Source organism: Photinus pyralis, unplaced genomic scaffold, assembly GCF_008802855.1.
Source record: "Photinus pyralis isolate 1611_PpyrPB1 unplaced genomic scaffold, Ppyr1.3 Ppyr1.4_LG5, whole genome shotgun sequence".
NCBI classification, from domain to species: domain Eukaryota; kingdom Metazoa; phylum Arthropoda; class Insecta; order Coleoptera; family Lampyridae; genus Photinus; species Photinus pyralis.
In genome coordinates this window covers 37,231,239-37,246,888 of record NW_022170596.1, presented here as the reverse complement: position 1 = coordinate 37,246,888, position 15,650 = coordinate 37,231,239, and the positions used below count along the sequence as shown (strand labels likewise).

The 15,650-nt window shown below is 38.4% G+C and overlaps 2 protein-coding genes across 2 annotated transcripts; one reads left to right on the top strand and one right to left on the bottom strand.

Annotated features, from left to right (window-relative positions):
• The first annotated feature begins 5,437 nt into the window (after positions 1-5,437).
• LOC116171921 lies at positions 5,438-12,668 on the top strand. The gene is made up of 4 exons (XM_031488958.1): positions 5,438-5,578; positions 8,076-10,951; positions 11,015-12,208; positions 12,262-12,668. The coding sequence occupies exons 1-4, from the start codon at positions 5,548-5,550 to the stop codon at positions 12,535-12,537; spliced, it is 4,377 nt and encodes a 1,458-aa protein (XP_031344818.1). The 5' UTR covers positions 5,438-5,547; the 3' UTR covers positions 12,538-12,668.
• Positions 12,600-14,834, bottom strand: LOC116171957. The gene is made up of 5 exons (XM_031489021.1): positions 14,678-14,834; positions 14,445-14,622; positions 14,204-14,398; positions 13,925-14,150; positions 12,600-13,878 (listed from the first exon to the last, which is right to left on the bottom strand). Exons 1-5 carry the CDS (start codon positions 14,696-14,698, stop codon positions 12,669-12,671), a joined length of 1,830 nt encoding a protein of 609 aa, XP_031344881.1. The 5' UTR covers positions 14,699-14,834; the 3' UTR covers positions 12,600-12,668.
• Positions 14,835-15,650: the final 816 nt, after the last annotated feature.

Sequence of the window (15,650 nt, the reverse complement as noted above, 5' to 3'; positions counted from 1 at the left end):
TAATAAGAAAAAGTGTTTTCCCCAGAAATTTTGGTGTAGTCGATTTTTGGTAAAAAAGGAAGGTTGTACACTGCCTTTTTTTGAGCCCCGAAAAAAAATTGTCTCAGATCGACTCGGAAAAAAAAATTTTCTTATAGAATGTGGCCTGTAGAATCCATAATTTCAAACAGTTCCAAGATTGGGCTACTAGTTCAAAAGTTACAGCCCTTTGAATTTTTTTCTAGTCTATCACTTTTGATTGAGAAGTCTGATCGAAAAAGTACAAATTGATTTGGATTCCCCGCACCCAAATTAATAAGAAAAAGTGTTTTGCCGAGAATTTTTGGTGTAGTCGATTTTTGGTAAAAACGGAAGGTAATACACTGCCTTTTTTTGAGCCCCGAAGAAAAAATTGTCTCAGATCGACCCGGAAAAAAATTTTCTTATAGAATGTGGCCTGTAGAATCCATAATTTCAAACAGTTCCAAGATTGGGCTACTAGTTCAAAAGTTACAGCCCTTTGAATTTTTTTCTAGTCTATCACTTTTGATTGAGAAGTCTGATCGAAAAAGTACAAATTGATTTGGATTCTACGCACCCAAATTAATAAGAAAAAGTGTTTTCCCGAGAATGTTTGGTGTAGTCGATTTTTGGTAAAAAAGGAAGGTAATACACTGCCTTTTTTTGAGCCCTGAAAAAAAATGGTCTCAGATCGACCCGGAAAAAAATTTTTTTATAGAATGTGGCCTGTCGAATCCATAATTTCAAACAGTTCCAAGATTGGGCTACTAGTTCAACAGTTACAGCCCTTTGAATTTTCTTCCGAAATTGGTTTCTAGTCCGGGACGGGATATTACCTCGGATATTACCGGCTCTTCTGCAGAGGGGCTTGAATCCGCTACTCTTACATTTGTTGCACCTCTTTAGAGTCCCCTTGGTTTTAGGGTAAATCACCGAAAGCTGGAGAAAAGTAACAGTTGTGTACATGACATGGCCGAAGGATTACAGGCCCATCAAACTATCATCGCTTCTTCTAAAAATGGCGGGGAAGCTGGTGGATGTATACATAAGGAATGGGGTACTAGTCCTTAGATCACTACATCCATTCCAACATGCTTCCAGGGCTGGTATGTCCACGAAGACGGCTTTTCATAGCTTTGTGTGCAGGCTGAAGAGGTGAATGTATCCTGGGGGTAGCCCTCAGGGCGTTTGTAGATATCGAGAATGCGTTTAACACCACGTTCTATTCTACTCGTATTAGTGAGGCAGAGGCCGCTGAAGGGTTTGACATTGGGACCGACAACAAAATCGAAATTCCAACCTTTTAGAGACAAATTACCTGTTCAAATTGTTTTCGTCAAGATTTCCAATTTTTAATTAATCTGCAATATTAAATCGGAAGGAATTGTCGAAAAATATCAACCACATCCCGGACTTTTCGTTAGTTCTTGTTTAATAAAGCATTCCTACTACAACGGAAGTTCCAATCGAAATCCCAGTACAAACAATTTATTAGTATTATCATTGAATAATATTATTATTCAATGGTATTATCAATTTCAACATCAAATAAATCTTGCACCAAATCCAAATCGTTTAGAAATGCTTAGAAATGCTCTAAAACGGATCATTTAAATTCACAAGAGAAATCATCCTTAGTGGAAATTTGCGAAAACTAGCGATTTGTTTTATTTACCAGGCGATACCTTCTTTCATACAACAACAGCTACCCATGAACTACCCCTTACAAGAAACGTCCCCCCAATTCACATAAAACCGTATCGACTTCCTGAAGCGCAAAAAAAGACATTAATTAATGTTTTTGCATTTTTAAGGAATAACGAGAATTTTTTTGATATTTTAGGATACTTTTCTTGGCGAGCTCTATTACAGTATTACCTACTAACATTACGAAAAAAAAAGTTATTGAAGAAGAAACCTAAACTACAACCATCAGATATCAAATTTGTTCAGTTGTATACGGGGTATGAATTTTGCTCAAGAATAAAAATACCTTTATTTGTTATTAAAAAATTGTTTACAAGAAAATTTATTGTAATATATGTAAACTAATATCCAATGAACAGTTAACTCTTTTGTTAATTATCAAAAACTTGATAACCTTTGTTTCCCAACTTATGTGTTGCAGCACTTTGATGACATTCTAAAATAATTGGTACACATAAGTGAAAAAAATTGATATCTGATGGTTGCATTATTTTTAGCTATAACTTTTATTAATAAAATAGTTTCCCATATGCTGGCGAAAATAGACTAAAACCATTCTCAGTAGAACTCAATTCGAAATCTATACATTTTCAAAATCTATCATCTTCGTAATAATAACATTGCTGTTTTGTGTTAATTTCCTGTAAGTTATTCTGCCCTAGAAAAATTAAACAAATTAAAAACGTGGTCACTTGCGACCGACTACCCTAATTTTTTAATGTACAATCCATTGAAAAAGAGAAAACCTTCTTGCTTTCTGGACACCCACCTTAGCGTTGTCTAGTAAATTGTCGCAAGGAGCCTTGTAGACTAAAGTTTTGCACGCATTTCCAACCAGTGGTTGTAGAAATGGTCCACTTTTCAATAGAGAAATTTAGAATGATCACTAGAGCACAGGGTCTAGCTAGTTGTTATAGAATTTAAGGTCTTTTAGTCCCGTTATGAATTTAGAGAGAATCCAACATTTAGGACCTCTGTGGTTCTATTTTCCTTCGAATAACAACAGTTACTTCCACAGTTGAAACTGCAAGGGCCCAAAGCCCCAAAATAGTAACCCACACGACTCGATGTTCCGATTCACCCGCCACCCAATATGTGGGCTCAGGAGACGTTTTGTTAGTAAAAAAGAAATCGTTTTTACAACAAAATCTGTTTGGAAATAACCACGTTACCGTAATAACATAAAATCTATATGGAAATTTGACAAATTTGGCTGTTTGCCACTGTTTCCGCTGTGGTTAAGTACCTACCTACTTTTGGTAACGCCTAGTAATTAGAGTGGACGTGGCCGCAAAAAAATGGCACAATTATTCCAGGTCAATTAGTCAATTTCCTTTTACCTACCCCTACAGTAATTTAAAGTAGGAAATAATGGACGAGAGATACCTCAAACTAGTATATAATTTATGTTCACTATAGCAAATTATAGCACTTTCTGAGTAACAGCTTGCTAATTCCTTATAAATTTGCATTTCCCCCTCGGTCCAAAATAGATTAAATGTTTTTTTATAAGTACCTAGTACTCAAGCAAATGCGTTCTACAAAACTATTACATATGGAAATTTATATCTGCGGTTTCGTACCATGGCAAGGATAACTGCTAACCTTTGTATTTATACGTGCCTACTGAAAATCTAATTCATCTCAAATTATAAAATTACTAAGCGTGACACATTATTGAAATCAACAATTTCCCCAAGCTATTATTGATAATTATTTGGGCCAAGCACTAGGAAGTTAATAAAGTGACCCCCTTCATGTTCTCTTCAAATGAGTTAAGTGTTAATAACTTTTTTCTAGCAACTTAGGTACCCTTGGCAATTGACGTAGAATTATTGTGGTGCAGAATCAAAAAAGGTATTTTCTTCATTTAGGTATTTCTTTCCGAAAAATACGTTCATAGCCATTGTCAGGGGTTTCCCTCGGAGTTAGCAGATTAAAAACAATATTCATCCCTCTATACGGGGTGTAACATAGACGTCAAAAGAAAATTGGGTAGATAGACAGTTTTTCCAAAGGTGCAAAGTATTTGCTTGGGAACCAAAAGGAGCGACAGGGCGCGAGCCATTAGTGCGTCGGTGGACGATTTTGAGTAAATGTTTTGCAATCTGAATTGGTGTTTATAATTTTTAACAACCTAGAATATCGAAAATCACTGTGAATTATTAGAAATTGTTGACTTACAAAAAAATATGTAAAAGATGAAAATCAAGCTGCCTTTGAGGAAAATCTTGAAAATTGATGGAGTGATTTATTTTATAACAAAAGTGCCATATTCAATTTTTAATGGATATCTCCTTTTCGAAAAAATGACGAATTGCGGGTAAACGAGTGATTTTAGATGTTACGTGTAAAACGAGCGATCAAAAATTAGTTGCTGTCGAGTCGCCTTAGGAAGTTCGATTTCCCATGTAAACCAAAAAGGTGACTCGACAGCAACTCATTTTTGATCCCATAGTAGGTACATAAAATCATAATAAAATTGAGCAAGGAGTCGAAATATTCCTGGAGAGGCTTCCAGTTAAGAAAATGCAATTCTGATATAAATCCCCCTTTATAACAATTGCAATTTCGTTGAAAATATTTTTAGGTTGTAGCCTCGAGAGTCCTTCAACATACCCCGACAATGAATTTTAAATATCTGCATTAATAAACTCAAAATCCTTCACCCACGCCCTAATAACCCACCCTGAGTAACACAGAATCACATCTACGAAATTTGGCACCTGAGACCAAAAACGAACTTATTCAATTACCTCAACTAAAGAAATCGTAGATGTCCTTTTTTATTTCTATGAAAAGTCCTTCACTGTACCTCTACACAGGGAGGCCTGCTTAAATGGTTGTGCTGGGACTGGTGAGATCGCTTCGTCCTTTTCGTTTTACAGTTAACCAATAATGTAAAGAGCTATATCCGAATCATCATTTTGGTTGGTAATCTCTTCGTACTTATCATTGGTTTCCATAGAAATTAAATGGTTGATAACATAAAAAATCGACGGTAGTTACACTGATTAGTTGATTTGACATTCATAATCATCATCATTGCATTACAATTGCTGCAAGATACGATTGTCTACCTACCTATTGTACTTCAGTTCTTCAGGCATCAATTGTTAACTTTTTCTTAATTCTGTTGATCATTCAGTGCATATGTGCCAAAATGGTTTGTGTAAATATCCCTCGTCTGAAAGTTGATAAAGTGACGAGAAGAGGTGAGAAGATTTTCTTCTGGAAATTGCAAGATAGTATTCTGTCAGGGGAATCCTGTCGGGACGAACCGGTCACGTCACAAAGATCAAAGTCGATGTGACTGTTTATTCCACTCGAGACATTCGTTTAATTTATTTGCTTATCATCAACCTGGAAGAATTATAGATATTTTCCACGAGCACGTCCCATTATCAAATCTATCCATAGGTCCCCACGGATCAAGTCCTATCTCTTAAAAGTTTCATTAAAACCAAGAGCACCTCCACCAACATGATAAAAAGGTCATAAAACTGAACTGCATCTGCCGATGGACCACATCACAAATAAGTACGATAAGAGCTTTGTTGATTATTTTTTTCAAGTATTGCATAATATGTGGTGTCGAGAAAAGCAAAAAAATAGTACTATCATTATTTTGCACTGGAAATTACCTAAGAGTAGTCCATCAGAGACACAAACAATTTTCATTAAGTTAGATAAGGAAAACTATTTTCGAGATTTATCTCCTCTTCTAAGTAACAAAGTTGGCGCATATCGTTTGGGAGATCATAGGTTGGGAAACTCCCTAATCATAAAATGGATTGAATACTATGAGACTGGTTAGTGGTGAAACAACCGACCTCCAATATGGTGAAGCATAAAGTAGCGCTGTGTTTTGGTGAGTAGTTCTTCTTTTTGAACTTAGTTTGCAAAGATTGTCAGGAACCAACTTTAAGTTGCATTTCCCAACAAATTTAATGTTTTTTTGCTGCGTATTGGTATGCAGCTAAAAATCTTGATCGGAAGAGATTTGATAAAATTAAATTGTGACTATTAAATTGAGACGAGCTTTGCCAATTTTTTTAATGAGCATATTCTCTAATATTATGCTTCTTTTATTAGTGCGTATTATTGTCACGTAAAGCTACGAATCGTAAATTAAAAATTTGCGAGTTCAAGGTTCGAGAAAAAAATAAACCTGAAGTACGTCTTTTCGATCTCGTTTGACTGCAAAGATTACTGACCTGGTCACATTTCAAACCGCAGCATGAAGATTTCCCATGGTTGACTTTCTGCTTCTTTACCCTTCAATTTGGTCAATATGTAAACCCTAATCGTATCTTCCTAAATAAAACAATAAGTATGTTAATTTAGGTCCATAAGTTTTCTGTATAATTCAAAACGGAAATACCCACGCGTTCGTTAATTACCTATAGGTACCTATAAAGAATCAGGTTTTTACAAGAAGAAATTTGCGTAAATCTCCTTGAAAATCCAAAGTGATGTGGAATTTTCGCATTTTTGCTTAACTGTAACCAAATTTCCTGTCTATACCTATAATTATTATTTAAACTGCTTTCAATCTATTTTTAATAATTCCATTACGATAAATAAAACATCTCACTTTTTAACGACTACTATATTGGTAACATTCTTAGGTGCAATCTGATTCCCTGCAATCCAATAAATCCAAAACTAAGATCAAAATTTGTAATTTTAAAAAGAAAATTACGTTCAAACTTTATCAAACTCCCTGAGTGCCATATGAGACGGGTTTCTCATGTTTATTCCAAGTTTTTAGAGTTCGACTAAGCGTAACGTGAATAAAGGACGACTTAAAGTTTTTTTTACATTTGCGCATGAGTCGAAAAATCCGTTTCTTAGTGCGTGCAATTTGCAGTAGAAGCCTGGAAACGATAACTCAATATTACCATTATTGGTTGTGATTTTAAAGAATCGACTGTAACCTCATTTAATCGTCAATTTCGTTGCGAAAATGACAAAAAGCGTTGTAGGGATACATTGGAAACAATTTTTTTAGTAGATTCATTTATTTAGTAATTGGAACGTTAATTAATTAGCCAAACGCATTGGAACTGTAGGTATTTTAAGTTCTTGGGTTCAATGACGTGTGGCTGGGCCAAAAATTTTCGTGGGGGCGCAATAACTTCATCCTTTTCAGAAATGTCATTAACAAAATGACAAGCCCAGGGGCTAACTAAATTTAGTTATTTGCAAGTTATGCAAAAGTCATTATGCATTAAGTGAACGATCCTCCGATTGTGGTCTTCATGTTGAATAAATGCGGCAATTAAAAGTGTATTCAAAATTTACTTTCTTCGCTGCCTTTTTCGTGCAGAAAGCCATTGCCCGTTGAGAAATACGTCGAGGTTCAACCCATGTAATTTCCTCATTCGCCTGCCAAACCTTATAAACAGTTTCTCCCTTTGGTTTCCTGCAGTACGAAAATAACGACCACATTCAGTTTGATGGTAACCCTGCAAATAATTTAATACCAAGGCGCTGCCTTTATTTTTAGAAAATCGCAGTATCGGCCCCTTCCTATAAAAATACGTTTATAATCAAATCCAATTGTTTATGTATTATGTATATTATACAGGGTGTCCAGTATATATGGAATATAGTATAGGTAATAGGTATGTCTCGGTAAATAACGACAGTAGGTTAATAAGATTTTTCTACTTATATACCTAATAGTTTTCAGTTGTTTTTAATTCAACAAACAAATGAGTAACGAAAAACAATCGAGTTTTTTCAATAGCACTGTCACCTTTCATTGGGCTCGTTTGATACAGATTTTTTTTTCTCTTTTCGATGATGTAACATGTTATTACCCTTATAAAAAAATTTTCAAAAGCTTAATAAAGTATTGACATCAATAAAATTAATCGGGAAATCCCTCGGGAAATCCTACATCAAAATAAAACAAATCAACATGTACATTTCAGGTATAGCTTGCTATTTTCAAAAATTCAATTGGTTTTTGTTATTCATTTGTTTTCCGAAATAAAAACAACTGAATGCTGGCAATTGAATAAGTAATTATTTACTTATTCAATGATGCTGCCTTATTATGGAAACTAAAAAGTTAAAACAACTCTTATATAGTAAGATTTTAATATAATAATAATAAATCGTCTTTATTCTCCATACATAATAGGCACCCTGTATTTAACATCACCAAAATGCGTGGATTAAGAAAATATATTAAATGCCCAAGTAAGGTGCTTTTCACCTCTGTCATTAGAAATTATGCTATTCTCCATACTTTTAACTCTGATACGAAACAAAAACTATTTTTCAAATTGAGGACATCATTTTGTGCAAATACAATAGCATCGAACGATGAATTAACAGCTGTCCCTTTGTTTTAGTGTTAGCGGCACTATCTGCAGCAAGTGCCTTTCACGACCTCGTTCCCGAGGGAAAAGAGGTGGTATATAACTACAGAGGGTCAATTCGGGCGGGTACAAAAATACCAAAGCGATATGCATCGGAATTGTTCGTTGATGCCAAATTACACCTACAGTCCGATGGTCGTGAGGTGGTCGGTCAATTTTCCGACGTTACCTATAAATTGTACAACGGCGAACGTTACTATGGATATCAAGATGTGGAGTGCACAAAGGAAATTCCACTTCCCCCAGAAGTTCATGAACTGTTGAACGCCTTCAAGATGACTTATCACGGAAATGGGCAAGTCAAAAGCATAGCTATGGAAAGAGGCCAAAAGGAATACGTAAGCAATATGCATCGTGCAATTGGTACTCTACTACAATTAGACTTCCATAAAATCCACCATACCTCCGAAGATGCACCATTTGCCTTTACCACCAGCGAGCAAAACTTGTACGGCAAAAGTCTTACTCAATATAACGTACGTAAAAGTGATAACATAACCATTGTCGAAAAGAAACACGATATGGAATCCACTGAGCTGATTTACTCACAACACCGAACAAATCTTGAACACGACTTTTGCGAGTCACACTTCGATCAACCTCTCTTCCATGACGCCCAGCAGGTATACAAACTAGGAAAGGTTGGGGAACATGTTATCGCGAAACACATCCAATCGACCGGTTCGTTCCGCCATCACAATTTCCGTGGAAAGTCGGACGATCACTACGTTTCTGTTAAAGTCGACCTTCACTTACACGATATTGTACCGGTGGAAATCGTACGCAGCTGCAAGTCAGAACAGGTTGACTATGATATGCATTACCGAGTATACGATCCCTCTAACACTAAATTCTTTGATTTGACAAACGGGCGTCACGTTGAAGACTGCGACAAGCAAATTCCCGAAGTTGTGGAAAAGTTGAGACAAATGGGACAGTTCCTCCACGATCCCATTCACGAAAAAGATGCGTCCACGCCAGCTGTAATAGCCACGCTAGAATATTTCGATACAGAGGCCCTCGAAAAATTGTACAATGTTTTGAGCGAGAAGACCACCGAACCCGAAGTTGTTCAGCGAAAAATTTTCCACCAACTTTTGCCTCAAGTTGGCACGTATTACTCAACAATGCTCACTAAAAAGTTGGTAATGGAAAAGAAAGTTGAAGACTACGAAGCGTTGGATATGTTAGGCATGCTTCCCGACTTCATTCGTTTACCCAACGAAAAGTTGATGGTAGAAATGGAAGACTTGTTAACTTGCGACCACGAGAACGAGCTAGTTCGAAGAGCGGCTGTTTTGTGCTTCTCTTCCATTGTTAGGAAGGCATACAAAGAACACGTATCCACCCGCGTCCACGACGATAAACCAAGCACATCTCATGCTTACGAACATCTCAAGTATCACACAGATGGCCACTCCGTGTACAATTCGTTCTCAAGCGCGTTTAACTTGCTCAAGAAGAAGCAGAATTACTTCGAAAAGTTTACGAAGAAAATATTCGATAAACTGGAAACGGACGATGTATCCACACAATTACTCTACATGCAAGCACTCTTTAACTCGAAATTGCCGTACATCACCGAACACATTAAACCTTACGTAACCGGAGAGAAATGTTCCCACGTTTCCGTACGACAATGGGCTTTATTCACCGCAGTCCAAGTATCCGGTGGAAACTCCGACTACATCTTCGACCTCCTATGGCCAGTATTCTCAAACCCTAACGAAGTTGAACATCTAAAAATAGTCGCATATTTCCTCTTAATGGAAGCCCATCCTACTCACACGCGCTTGTTAAACATTAAGGAGCACTTAATTAAATGCCGGGATACCGAGCTGTATAATTTCCATTACACCTTCGTAAAAGCAATGTCGCAAACTACGGACTCTTGCCATAAGGTCACCCAATTATATCTGAGACAAGTTTTTAAGAACATGCCACCACCGACAATTCAAGGTAGATCGTTCTACAACCAAATGGATTACTGGAACCCGAAGTTCGAATTCGGCGAAGAAATCAGCTTCGCGTTAAGTTCAAGTAGATTTTCAAGAACGTTCAGGGTAGAATTTGCGACACAAACGGCCAATAAGAGGTATTCGACTAATGAGTACGTGTTTAGAATTACTGGCCTGGATGAAAGCATTTTGGATGTCGTGACTTTGAGCTTGAAAAGCGAAACATCTCTGTTTACCGTTGATAACCTGATGAAGGTTTGGAAATCTATTCCGGACATGAAAGATGTTGAGGTTAACTTCGAAGTACTCACAAACAGTCGTATTGTCCACAGTGTTTATTATAAGGGTCATGATGTCGTGAAAGTATTGGATTTCGTAAAATACCTGACCTGCCACGATGAAGTTCAAAATATTGTCCAAGTTCAGTTTAAGGAGCAATCAGTGCTTCCTTTCCCAACAGAAATGGGTTTACCCGTTGTCCATGAAGTATTTTGGCCGTCAATCAGGCGTTACCACCTCAATGTCAAAAAAGTAGTTACTGAAGCTGGTGTAACATACCACATTGATAACCGCTATTATATGTCTCAACGCCATCGCTATGGATTAACCTTCTATAATCCTCTCGGCGACATGTGGCACGGAATTGGTAAATTCCACAGCTACGAGTTCCAGCTGCCCGTCTTTGCTGATGTCTTTGTCAACCACAAGCAAGGAAATATGAAGGTGTCGCTTAAATGGCACGATAAGGACTACAAAGATTCCATCATGTTTAAGGTGCTTGCGTCTCGCCAAGTTTTTGTTAAAGGCGATGACACCAATCAATTAGAGATATCGTGCCCGAAATGCTCGAAATGGGTATCAGCACTGCGCGCTCCCATTGAACATGGTCAGGTAAGTCAATCGTCAGTCCTATACAAAAGCTCGAAAGGTAATAGTTATCTATTCTATTTTCAGCATATGAAACGTCATTATGAACTGGAATTCGGCCGACAAGTTGATATCACATACGCAAGCGACCGATACGACACAACGCTATTTGAGGAATGGCACAAAATTTTACTCAGAATTCACGAACACAAGAACTACGATCATATTTTAGAATACTTTGTGCTCGCTATGAAGGATTGGATGTATCAGATACTGTCACAGCCAAGTCCAGTAACTACTAACTTCACAATGATGATTACACCTACTGAAGATTGCAAAGACACCCATACCGACGTCTCTTTGCGGCATAAAGAAATAATCACTCAAGAAAAAGATCAATTCCTACCAGGTATTAAGCACAACTTCCGTGCGTCAGCAACCATGAAACGTAAAGACAAGGTAATCCGCACTTGGGACACCCACTACAACATGGAGCTCAATTGCGGCCAAACCTTCAGAAGAACCACATTCACTTTAACGCGTATTATTCCATCAGAAAAAGATTTCCAAATATCTTTAGATGATACAAAGGAATGGACCTTCACTGGTATGTCTGGTAACACAACAATTTCTATTGAAAATTATCACGACATCGACCAAGACTTGATCGAGGTGAGCTACGAGGGTAGGCAGCTCGAAGAACAGTTCTCCGACTATCACACTTATTACGATTGCGCCCCTTACATCGGTTTGACGCACATGGACTTTTACTCAAGAAAATGTTTAGCCGCTCATACATCGCTGAGGGAGTACATTTACAAAATTCACGTTACAAAATGGCACGACCTTGCCAAAACCCTATATGACGAGGTAAAAAGAATATTCAAAGACCGCTACATCACACGCCAAGAATGTGACATCACCCTTGAAGGAAACGAAGCGTACGTCGCGTTGAAATATCCCGCCACTAGCGAAACGATGAACGCCATGATCATCACCCCTCATGACACGCATTACTTCTCAGGGCTTTCAACCACCACAACAATGCTGGCGATGCGCCCTGATAACACCCATCATTCCTTCATTCATCAATACATGCACGAGAACCTGCTAATGAAGACTTGCGTTGTTAACGTTCACACAATCAGGCCCGGATTTTACGACAAAGGGCACGTTGTGCCCTCAAATCTTGATGATAAATGGACGTTGGTCGTTGGAGACAAAGAAACCGATTGCCAGCACGGCGTGTACTTGAACAGAATTGGAGATACAAAATATATGGTAACTACCCGCGTGTTTTCCCGAGACATTATTATTAATTGCTTTATTTGTAGACTCTGAAAGCCGTCCATGGAGATCATTCAGTTGAAATTTGCCCATATGGCAAACACTTCGAGCACTTTAAGATCACCGTAGATGGCAAGGAGGTAGAGAGCTCAGTTGATCATTATACTGGAAGTTGGTTTACCTTCGTGCACCGCGAGCACGAACATATAGTTGCCCTCTCCACGCAACATTTCCATCTTCACATGGAATTCATTGGAGATTCCGTGGTCATTGAAGTTCCGAAAGTTGACGGATATCAATTCTACGGCAAATGTTTCAAATGAGTGATATAATGTACCTATTATGCCAGTTGTACAACAACAGTATACAGCAGAAAGGCATGCCATTATCAGTACTTATTTAATCAAATTTCACAATAAATAACATGCAATAAATTATAAATATTATAATCTAATTATTTTTCTGGCAGAACGTCAGAGGCAGCTTCTTTGTTTTCGCTGTTAGTTACTTGCTCTTTGTTATCCGAATTTTCCGCTTTTAATTCCTTAGTTTCCATTTTCAATTGTTCACTGGGTGAAAGAGATCTAGGCCTGAGGGGTAATAAATCTATAGCTTGGACATGTGCCCGCACTGATGCACCAGGTGGTACCGAGAACAGTCGGTCTCCGATGTTGGTGACTAAAGTACCTCCTCCGCTGCTACTACCCCCATCATTATAAAATCCACCACCAGATGCGCCAAATTTTCCCGCATTTCCTTCGTATACTGGGCCGCCTCCCGCACTGGAAAATGCACCGCTATCGCCACCAGTAGCTGGGCCAGTGTCGAATAAATTAAATCCATCATTAGCACTACTTCCGTCCATACTCCCATAATTAGGTCGATTCGGCTTTGAGGTTCCGCCACTGCTCCCTTCTCCTGTTTGTGACGACATACCGAAATCCGACGGTTTACTATCACCTGTTGGTCTGCCGCCATAATCACCATAATCGTCATCTGGTTGACCTCCGAATCCACTAGGTCTTCCCCCAGTACCTCCGGACCCCGTTACGCCGTCGCCATCGGGTTTACTTCCAGGTTTAGACAATCCGCCTCCGCCAGTTTGGTCCGGTCGATACGATCCGTCTTCTCCGCTCGGTTTATAAGAACCGTCATCTGAGTCTCCACTGCCTCCTTTTGAATTTGGTCTACCTGACCCACCTTTTGAAGGTGTGTCAAAGATATCTCCCAAATCGGAACCGTCGTCCTCGTAAGATGGCCGGTTAGGCTTTTTCGCGGATGAACCAAAGTTAGGTCGTCCACCAAAAAAGTCGTCGCCGGAGCCGTAATTAAAATCGTCAGTACCACCCCCTTGATCCTTTGAAGGTTTTAAACCGTTTTTGTTTGGATTCACGAGACCGGTGGCGGCCGTGTCAAAAACATCGTCTGGGAGTGGGTAATTATAGAAATTCGGTGGGACGATATCCGCGCCGCTGAATGGGTATATAGTCGGCAAATGCGGACCTTTCACGTTTTTCAAAACGCGATATCCAGTTTCAGGGCCAGCTATGTAATGCACCGAGTGTCTAACGCCTTTATCGTCCAGGTAGGTGTAAGATCCTCTGACGTGACCGGTAGAGTCGCTAGTTTCGGTTCTGCGGTGGTCTGGTCCGCCGGAGACAAATCTGAAAATGAAAGTGGCAAATGGCCAACTTCACTCTGCGCTTATACCTGTAACTTCCGTCTAATCCTCGCTGAACTGTGGTTCTGCCTCGTGGTACTGGTTTCCGTTTTCCCACATACTGAATTGGGGAGAACGGCAGCGGTTTGTTGTCGGGTACCGGAGATCTAACATGGAAGCCTGTGTTTTTACCAGCAATAAATTCTACATTGTGTCTTTCACCAATGTCATCCAAATAAGAAAATTTCCCGGTTACATCTCCAACCCTGTTAGCGGCTAAATATAAATGACGCGAACAATCGAAATTTGGCTTATAATTTGCTACGCACCTTCTTGTCGAGTGTATGTTCTGGTGTTGAAGGCGAAATTGTAACTAGGATCTTCATTAGGGTCGAAATTGGGATCATCACGTGATCCAATTGGCCCGGTTCGTACTTGATTAAAATCGTATTGTCGAGCAACGTTCTTTCCGCGTGGTCTAAAACCTCTGGGACCAGCAGTGTATTGTATTGAATCTATGGCGCCTGCAGAGGAGGCAATGAAGCCATGGAAAACGATCCCAATCTTTACCTGTTGCTGGGTTCCTAGATCCAAAATCGCCACGAACTACGTTATTTCTATTTCCCTGACTGCGATGGTACGAATCCGGGTTATTATATCCGAATGAAAATGAACCATCCGGCTCGAGATTGTTAAAGTCCTGCCCGGAAACATTAAACTTGAAGTAAACGGCGAACAAAACCAAATTCTGGCGAAAAAAACTTTAGTTACAAAAGAATCATGCACGTACACTTTTCACCCACCCTCACAATCCTGAGAGCCATATCACGAGAAGATGATGAAGAACTAATTAATTAAATTCAATTTGAATCTTTTATACTGGGGACGAAATAAGTGGGGTTGTAATTAGACAAGTATGGATCTTATTAATTAAAATTCTTGGGGATACAGAGGCACGTGTGAGTTTTCATGCGTATTACAATGAATCGTGATTTATACTCATTTGAACGTTTGTGATCGAGGGCGTCTTTTCTACCGTAAAGATTTACTGATGTCCTTACATTTCTTTTTTGGTCTAATGAATACAATTAAGAGATTCAATGGGAATTTATTTAGTAAACATCCAATCATAGTTTGAAGGCACAAGAAGGGTTTTATAACGTCACATACGAGGCTGCCCTAAAAGTCGTTGGTGGAAGCTTTTTTGATAAAATGGCTTGCGTCATTTTCAAAATAAAAAACTTTTCGAAATAAACAAAATTTTTAATATTAATACAACGATGGTAAAACCTTGATGGATATCCTGTAACAATTCATGAGAACAAAGCGATAATTACATACAAATGATATTCGGTTATCAGATCGTACAGCGGCAGAGGTCGATAAAGCACACGTTAAATTTTAACATAAACCACTCTTTACCTAAATACCTACTGTGTGGTGCAATAATGTTTTTTATGTTTCGCTTAAGATATGTCAGTCTTAATTAGTATCTTAATTAATACAATTATTAGGTGTACCTCCAACTTCAAGTAGATACAAGAAGAAATATAGTGGTACGTAGGTAGGTACCCGGAATTTCGGTAGACATTAATAAATCTACATTAATTTGAATATAAAAAAACTAAACGTTTGTTTATTTCAAAAATAAGGAAGTTAATATGTTACGCAGACGTGCACAGGAACCGCCTTTATGTCTTACACTGGTCATAACCAAAGTAACTTTGTTATTCAAAATAGAAACCTAATCTGATTGTGATCTCGCTTTTGACGTGG

Excerpts from the sequence above, each read along its gene's own strand:
- LOC116171957 (XM_031489021.1), bottom strand. The coding sequence starts at position 14,698 with ATGGCTCTCAGGATTGTGAGG. Across the intron at positions 14,399-14,444 it reads ATCTAGGAACCCAGCAACAG|GCGCCATAGATTCAATACAA; the intron begins GTAAAGATTGGG and ends CCTCCTCTGCAG. Across the intron at positions 14,151-14,203 it reads AACATACACTCGACAAGAAG|CCGCTAACAGGGTTGGAGAT; the intron begins GTGCGTAGCAAA and ends ATTTATATTTAG.
- LOC116171921 (XM_031488958.1), top strand. The coding sequence starts at position 5,548 with ATGGTGAAGCATAAAGTAGCGCTGTGTTTTG. Across the intron at positions 5,579-8,075 it reads TAAAGTAGCGCTGTGTTTTG|TGTTAGCGGCACTATCTGCA; the intron begins GTGAGTAGTTCT and ends CCTTTGTTTTAG. Across the intron at positions 10,952-11,014 it reads CTCCCATTGAACATGGTCAG|CATATGAAACGTCATTATGA; the intron begins GTAAGTCAATCG and ends TTCTATTTTCAG.